At 48.9% G+C, this 8,605-nt stretch overlaps 1 protein-coding gene across 3 annotated transcripts in view; it reads left to right on the forward strand.

The window, feature by feature from the left end:
* Positions 1 to 8,605, forward strand: part of LOC113205780 (putative thiamine transporter SLC35F3) — a 27,149-nt gene that overhangs the window by 5,002 nt on the left and 13,542 nt on the right. The window contains exons 2-11 of one of the 3 annotated variants that reach the window (XR_008011477.1): positions 1,144 to 1,400; positions 1,863 to 1,984; positions 2,678 to 3,083; positions 3,350 to 3,528; positions 3,618 to 3,746; positions 3,818 to 4,007; positions 4,082 to 4,171; positions 4,252 to 4,381; positions 5,818 to 5,847; positions 6,924 to 7,367. Coding sequence is in view for 1 of the 3 variants with exons in the window: in XM_026421533.2 (XP_026277318.1) it covers positions 1,202 to 1,400; positions 1,863 to 1,984; positions 2,678 to 3,083; positions 3,350 to 3,528; positions 3,618 to 3,746; positions 3,818 to 4,007; positions 4,082 to 4,171; positions 4,252 to 4,381; positions 5,818 to 5,847 (1,475 nt within the window). In the remaining 2 variants the exon portion in view is untranslated. The remainder of the gene's footprint in view (positions 1 to 1,143; positions 1,401 to 1,862; positions 1,985 to 2,677; positions 3,084 to 3,349; positions 3,529 to 3,617; positions 3,747 to 3,817; positions 4,008 to 4,081; positions 4,172 to 4,251; positions 4,382 to 5,817; positions 5,848 to 6,923; positions 7,368 to 8,605) is intronic. The other 2 variants (XR_008011478.1, XM_026421533.2) reach the window with 2 other exon arrangements.

Below are 8,605 nucleotides of genomic sequence, written 5' to 3' on the forward strand. Positions count from 1 at the left end.
GGGGGGGGAGGACACAGATGGGGTCGATCAGACGGCCGGGGAACTGGCGGCAGAGCGGAGAGCCAGAGCGACGTAGGGTAGGCTGCAGCGACTGCCAGGAGGGCACAGGCCCTTCAAGTTGAAGTTGTTCTAGCCGCCCAACACAACCCACCGAGTTTGCGCGGGTCTGCGGGCCCCTATGCAGCCGCCTGAAATGGAATGATAATAGAGAGCCGGGGTGAAAGGTCACGCTACATTTGATAGAAACTTTTTTCATTAAGACTCAGTGAGCCCGCGGCCGCGCTTCACTTAATACGCCCCTTCTTCTGCACCACCCCTTCCTTGTCTTTCTCTCGCCCTTTTGCTCCGTCCGCCGAGTCAGCGCGAGTGACAGCGATGCAAAGGAAAGTTGGCCGGCGCCGAACGCAGCCGCGGCCGGGGGGCTGAATAATGCAGCAGTTTATCTCGGCTCGCCTCGAGGCCCCGGGGCGGCGGCGGGGGCGGCGGCGGCGGCCACGAGGTCCGACAAGACGCCTTCCTTGTGCGGCCGCCGGTCGGACCGAAATAGCCGCGCCGTCTTGCACGCCCATACGGGTGCACCTGCACCGGCTGCAGCACCCGCTGCACCACAAGCCAAAAAGAGCGGGAGCATTCAACGTGATGAAACAAACAAATGTTTGAAATACGGGGCACTGTGAAAAAAATCTTCGTACTCCTTTACACCATACTTTGTATTTTCGATTCACAGAATATGGTGTCAATTTACGACAGCCCATGTTTGGGCTCGTCAATGACTTCCAAGTCGATACTTGTAATTTTACAATTTCGAATTGAAATTTTACAACATGCGATGGTGGACAATTTTCCTATTCACGCAAGTATTTCCCATAGTAGTTCGGGTCCGAAAAGTATGCGACCGTTTCCACTCGGCTCGGGCGCCTGCAAGACTCGGGGTAGGCCAACCCGCAATACACGCATGCACTTCAGGATAGATGTTGCCTACCCATCAGGCGCTTCGAGAGCATGCATTGGCTGAATGCAAGTTTCGCGCTAACACACATGGAGACGCAAGTGTGTCAATTTCATATATCTTCAAGTGTGCGACACTCACGCGTTCCCAATGCGGTGCGGACGTGCTAACGTGTGTCTCTCTCTTGCTTCCAGGTGCGGTGCGCGGGCCCTGCAGCCATGCCCGGCAGGTAGAGGACGCCCGGCGGCGCCTATGAGACCCGAGGCGGGGGACGTGCCAGCCATTTTCCACCCCAAAGGGCGCGGCGGCGGGGGCGGCGGCAGCACGGGGGGCGGTTCAGGAGCCGGGAGCAGCGGGGGCGGCGGGTCCGCGTCCGAGGACAGCACGGCGGGGCAGTCGGCGCACAAGGGACCGTTCGGCCAGACCCCGAGGCTGCAACACTCCGACTCTGGTGAGCAGCACGGCGGCGCCAGGCGTCCAAGTCCGCTCGCGAACGACTCATAAGGGGTCTATCCAGCGACCTACAACCTAATGGAGGTCCCTGATTGGCCAATTCGCCCAAAAACAAATGACTCGCGGGGCGGATTGGCCAATCAGGGACCTCCATTAGGTTGTAGGTTGTATGTCGCTCGCTGGATACAACCATGGAATTACGGGAGTTTCAGGGCGTACTTTCTCACGAGCCTCGCATAGAATTCAGAGCAGACGATGAAAGCATTTCTCGACGCTATGATAAATGTATCCAGTGTTAATTACGGGAGTATACATTCATCATGCCGCACAATGCGTTCTTCGTTTCTCGCAGACACTTCCTTCTCACAATACGATCCCGAATTCAGAGGGCGAGAGTCGGAATGTATTTCACATGTTTAATCCAAACTATGGCATGTGTCCCGTCATGTTATGGACGCAGTTTTTTCTACGACAGCGGCCAGCGGACATGAGTCCATCCCGGAGTCGGCCATCCCCGTGGTCGCACGGCCGCGGCGCCTCGCAAAGTGCAAGGACTCGTGTTGCTCGGAGCCGGCCAAGAAGGTGAGTGTGTGTGTGTGCGGGAGGGACGGGTAATATGATGAGCAGACAAATAGCTGGGTGGATGAAGGGGACCGGGCAAAATGTCAAGCAGCGCCCCTCAGAGCGACTCGTAAAATGACACGCCAACGAGATCGCGGAGTGCGAGTTTATTACACCACCGGTGTGCCTCGTCGTCGTCGTCGAGGGACACGCCAAACACTAGGGGAGGAAGGGACGATAAAAGTAATCGTAGTAACGTTACTAAATGGTAATCACGACTATTATTATTTCCATCGTCATGGGAAGCGCTGTGCCACGCAGCACTGTCGTGTTGCGATGCCGTTAGCGCAACAAGCTATGATCGCTGGTGCTATGCTCAAGGAGGGAGAGGGTGAGCGGGGCACCGGCCTCCCCGGCCCCGGGCCGCAGCTTAGCTCACGCACGTTATGGGGCCTCCAGACGCCGCGCGGCCACCGAGCCGTGTCGAGCGGGAAAGTCGTCCGAAGGGTGTCTTCACACCGGGAACCCAAGAGTGTGAATGCCGCCCACATTTAGGTGTGTGAACGCCATTTGTACACAAGTAAGTGTGTGCATTTTCAAAATTAAATTCACTTCTCAGTGTACGAATGGACGTTCACACCTTCAAGTGCGTGACACTCACACACTTGCGCTTCCAAGTGTTTTTATTGAAGGGTCCCGATCTGTTTTCACCAGATATACTACGGCGTCTGCATCACCATCTGCATGACGGCGTCCTGGGTGGGCGCGACGCACAGCATCAAGCTGCTGTACCTCCGCCACCCGCTGGCGGGCTTCGGCTACCACGCGGACCAGCTGTTCCCCGCGCGGCCCGGCCTGGAGGACGTGCTGCCACAGACGGTGCACCCGCTCGGCGGCCACCGGCACGGCCACAGCAACGCCAGCACCACCGCCATCCACCACTACCTTCTGCGCGCCTCCTACAACGCCCCCTTCTTCACCACCTGGTTCATCACCAACTTCACCATCTTCTTCTTCCCGCTCTACCTGGCCAGCCGCCTGCTGACGGCGCGGTGCGTCTCCTGGGGCGAGGTCCTCGGCGAGTGCGTCCGCGGCTTCCGGGACAGGGGCTTTACTCCAGGTGGGGGGACGGTGTAACTGTTATTAACAGCTTCTCCCCCCAAAAATGATTAGTTTGGCAACCATTGCGCGGTTGGCTCAATGAGCACCATAAAATATGGTTGAAGAGAATTTTAAATTATTGGGAGAAACAAAAATGTGGTTTAAAACTTTGTCTCGACCATATTTTATTATGCCCCCCTAGCCGGTTATTTAGCCAATTATTTTTCTTGGCGTTTGCGTCTCCGCCACGGACGCCCTCAACAAGCCCATCCGTCTGTTGGACAGCTCGCTTCCTGACAAGATGCATGCTGTTCTGCCTGCTGTGGGTCGGCACCAACTACATGTACATCCACTCGCTGCGGATCCTGCTGGCCACGGACGTCATGGCCCTGTACGCGACCAACGTGAGCTGCGTCTACCTGCTATCCTGGGTGATCCTGCACGAGCAGTTTGTCGGCGTCCGGGTGAGTCCTCCAGGGAGAGGTGGCAGAGTCTCAGAGTCTTTTACCTGTAAAACTCCAGTAAAAACAAGCGATTCGTCACCGATCCACAGATTGTGGCGGTTATCCTTTGCGACACGGGCATCGCACTGCTCGCCTACATGGATGGCATCACGGGAAGCCCCACCCTCGGCGGCGTGGTGTTGGCGGCGTGTGCTGGCGCTGGCTCGGCCGTCTACAAGGTTAAACATGGTTTACAGTTCCTAATTATTTTATCTAGGAAGCGGACCTAACCGTCCTTTGTCGTGTCTAGGTGCTGTTCCGGAAAGTGATCGGTGACGCCAGCTACGGCCAGGTGTCGCTCTTCTTCTCGCTGATCGGACTCCTCAACGCCTCCATCCTGTGGCCGCTAGTGCTGGCACTGTACCTGACCGGAGCGGAGACCTTTAACTGGGAACAGCTGCCGTGGGTGGCCCTTCTCGCGTCCAGCGCGCTGTCCCTAGGTACTCCATACAAATGGATATTATTGACCAGAGAGACTCGGCCGACAAATTTACTTACCATGATCTCTCTTTAGTTGCAAATCTTCTTGGAAACTTCGGAGTCGCAATCACGTACGACCTCTTCATCACTCTTGGTCTGATCACATCTGTCCCAGTCTCTGCAGGTGTGTGCCTATGCGTTGTGAGAAACGTCCCTGTACCACGCCTCATCTTCCACTGAATCCTTATTTTTTTCATCACACAGCTTTGGACGTGGTTCTGTATGGAGCACACTTCGCCGGAATGAAGTTAGCAGGGATGATTCTGATAGCAGTCGGCTTCTTTCTGGTCATGTTGCCCGACAACTGGCCTGACTATATCACTAGGCTATTGAGGTAAGTTTTGAGAAATTACGCGATAAGAATGATTATGTCCTACGTCAGAAGTATGGTAGTCTTACCTCTATTCCCAGAACTCGGTCGGTGAGTTAAACTTCCCAAGCCAGTTGTTTATTACTATTATTTTAATCGAAGTGAAGGCAGAGAGTCTAAATCAATTATTAAAGGACGAAATTATTCAAATCGGTTATAACTTCTTTCTTTTCGTTAAACTCACCCAGTAATAAAATGTAATGAGGACTTCCCCCCTAGTCCCCTAATATAGTTGTAGCGTTAATTTTCATGAGGATTTCAAACGGAAACTTCCTAACAGGATGAGCTCGCAGTACAATAATTCACCTTACTCGTATTCACCTTGAGGTATGTCGCCAAGAGCGCAAACTACCAAAAGAACATTTCTTACTAATATTTCTTTATTTTTTTCCCATTTTATATTCTTAATAAAGTCCTTCCGCTTTTTGGTACATAGTGTGCAGATATTATTTACTTTGTGAAAGAATTTTGGCACTAATCGACTGCACCGCTAAAGTAACAACGTATAACGTTACAGACAAACCATCTTTCTTTCACAATAGGACGCCTTTTTGGGAAACGGAGAAGACAGATCTCTTCCGTAATTACGTATTCAGCTTTTGCCTATAGATGAGTATATTGACTTTGATGAAGGGTTGTAAAGGTAGCCAAGTGAAATGAAGCTCATTATCATTGGTTAAGGCTGTATGGTTCAGTTTTTTCCTTCTCCCTTGGTTCTAGTCAGCAGCAACTCTGTCAATTTAAATGTGTACATTGTATGCTTTAAATTAAGCTTAAATGGCATGTATACTTTATCTAATGTGTACACGGCATGTATGCTTTTTATTAACGCGTACATGGTCATGTACGCATTTATAAATGCGTGTCTGCATTTATAAAAGCGCGCATGGTCATGAGTACATTAATTTTAAAGTATATATGCCATAATGTACGCTTTATATAAAGAATACCTTTTACACATTTGAATTTACAGAGAAGAAGAGAGCGCTTTACAAACACAAATTGAGCATAAAAAGAAGCTGATGCAAATTTTAACTTATGAACTCACCGACAACCTACTCGATTGAAAATTTTGTCTCCATTTCCTTCTGTATTCCATTTCGATTTCCTTTATAACCGTATATAGACTTTTTGAACCATATTAGTGCACTAGTCTTGTCCCGTCCGTGCACAGCCATAATTAGAGTGTACTAAAATTTTCACAATTTTAAACAATTTGCTGAGTCTTTTGTGCAGTAGCATTAACGTAAGCCTCTGCCTCGCTAACGCTGCGTTTCCATCCCCACGGTTTTCACTTCAGGGAAGGCCTTTTATAGTCCAAGATGCTGAAGCCCATCAGGTAGAATAGATGCTAACAGGTATTGCTTACGCAAACTGATTTGTTTTTGTGTTTTTTCCAGAAATATCATCTTATTGAGTCACAGTGCTAGGTAAGTCGTCAGGACCTGTCCAAATCAATTGCATGCTGTACGTTTTCCAGTGTGAATTCACAGATGACGTGATATATAATTTTATCCGTCCGATAGAAAGAAAAATCAATACAGTTACTTTAGGTGGTGTTTGCACTATAACCACAACACATATGAACTTTATATTTAATTTCTATTGGACAAATGATTAGATATTCCTGCATGCAGTTTTGTGGTGAGACCCTTGGCGACGTAGCTTTGTTTGATTTTTATACATCCTCTTTTCTCCTCTAAAGAAGCATGGCTATCAAAAATTACATTTCTTTCTCTTTATAAATATTTTGTAGAGTACTTTTCTTATGGCATTTTCTTTTTTATCTTATTGCCTTACGGTCCTTCAAAGTACCACCTCCCATGTTAATTCTTGTACATTTTAAATGATTCAGTAAAGTTTTGGGTTTCTAAGACGTTTCAATCGAGAAAAAAAATCAATTAACGAGTGTTAACCACCAGCTTCCATATTTAAATTGTTTTTAGTTTGCTTTGGTTTGTCCAGACCTTTTTAAAAACATCTTTCAAAGAATCCGCATGCCTTCTCTGTAGAACTTACATCTGTCCCGGCATGAAATTAACATGATGCTATACCGTCCGCATGACCTCTTGCTTTCAAATAATTGAATGCGTAAAATCTTTAATTATGTTTTTTTCTAGGTAAATTTTTTTCTGTGATGTAAAAAGTAATATTTTTTTAACATTTTGAAAATTCATTCAACATTTTTGAAGACGCAAAGGTAATAATGTAAGATATATTCAGGTGCTTTTATAGACATCTGCAGAAAAAGTGTGGAAGTAGACTGGTATTATACAACTGAAAGTACTAATCATCGAATCTTTCTCACAAATTCAATACTGGTTTTAATTTTGAGAAAAGACGAGATTTAATCAGCCACTTAAAACTTTTTTTAACATGATAAGAGAGTTTTTCATGCCAATCTAATGCCTCTGTGCACCACCCTGCCGGGGTCGTGTCGGGCCGGGTTGTCATCTCTCTGCCTGTCTCTGTGACGTCCTACTTGTGTGTGCCGCACGTGTGGTAGCGCCAGTGTGTCCGACCGGATCCAACACCACCGCCCTTCCTTCTGCCGTCGCGACGCCATGCCGGGCCACGAGGACCTGTACCAGCCCCGCCTGGGGCGCGCCGAGCGGTCGCTGAGCCGAGCCGACGCCCTGGTTGGAGTCGGCCGCGAGCGCTCCCTGAGCCGGGCCGATGTGCTGGCGTTTGGCCGCACCGAACGCTCGGCCAGCCGAGCCGACGCGTTCGCGTTCGGCCGCACCGAGCGCTCGGCGAGCCGGGGCGACGCTCTCGGAGTGTTCGGGCGCGAGCGCTCCAAGAGCATCGCGCCCATCGGCCGGCCCTAGGCAATGCCGTGCTCCGCGGTGCTCCGCCATGCTCCCTCTCCCGCTCGCTCTCCCGGCCCGGCTCCCCTCTCCCCTCTCTTTCTCTCCCCGAGAGGGGCCGGCCGGCAGGCGGACAGCAGTTAGTACGTACCGACTATGAGCGCCAAAGTGGCCACAGCCCGCCAACAGGGTGCTGTCCGCAAATGGGATGAGTGGTCTCAAAGTTTAGTGTAAATGCTATACAAAAATGTAAAAAAAATAAAATAAAAATACAACTAATAAAACAGTTGAAAGTTCCGTTTTTAAATTGATTTGTCTTTGTACTCGAGAGGCACGGAGATCCTCATCCTATTTTCGGGCCGCTTCCTCGCACTCTCACTGTCGCTTCGCCACCTCGTCCCATTAATCCATTGATCCATCTCACTGAGCTGACTGTATTCGCTCCTTCGTTCTCATGATCGCGACTCTCTTCGGCGCCTCTGTCAGCTTCCACCAGACGTTTTGACACGGGGACTGTCTCTCGGGCACCATCGAGCGGGCTGCACTACCACCGACACAAGCTTGCCCTCATTACAAATCAGACAAATACGCACAACCCGACATCTTAACTCCTTTAAGTTTACTTGAAATCAAATTTAATTTAAAATATCAAATAAAACTAATACCAAGACAAATTAAAATCAGACTTTGGCTCTCTTGGTCACTAAGAGCCATCTTAAAAGATGAGTCAACATACTTTTGTATTCTATGTGACAAATATTCTCTCCTTTTAGTAGACTGTCGCGCACTGCTTCGTGCTTATTCTGTGCTGGCCCGGCTTACAGCTTTGCACCGTTTCTGTGTCTGTCTCTGTGTCTTCTGTGTGTTGTGTGTATCCATCATTTGTTTGTGTGGTGTTTCTCTCATGTTTTAAGTGACCCCGATAAAAGCGCCTGGCTTGCGCTGGGCAGGCAACCCGATGGCTTCGCTGCCCACCGTGTTGCCTACCTCTCATCCCAAGGGGTTATCCGCTCCAACGACCATAAAGTTTATTACATGATTCTTTTAAAAGAAGTAAACTAACAGCAAAATATAAAGTCGATTTTCGAACTTTATTGTGATAGTTTTGTCTCCAAGGTGCCTCTACCTCTTTCAGCTAATTAAATTGAATGTATTTGACAGTTTACAGAAGTCTTTTTTTTTAATGCAGGGTGTTGGAACACCAAGCGCCCTAACCATTCTGGTTAATAGTCTGTCAATGAAAAATATAAGTGTCGCAAGACGTTTTTGACCGGCCTTGTGCAAGGCATGATTTTTTAAAAAAGAAATTAGTTTACAGTTTTACTCTTTTTCTCCTCTTTTTACTTGTTGCAATAAATTTTGCTTTTAGCTATATACATGT

The sequence above is a fragment of the Frankliniella occidentalis genome, unplaced genomic scaffold (assembly GCF_000697945.3).
Source record: "Frankliniella occidentalis isolate FOCC.00 unplaced genomic scaffold, Focc_3.1 Scaffold120, whole genome shotgun sequence".
NCBI classification, from domain to species: domain Eukaryota; kingdom Metazoa; phylum Arthropoda; class Insecta; order Thysanoptera; family Thripidae; genus Frankliniella; species Frankliniella occidentalis.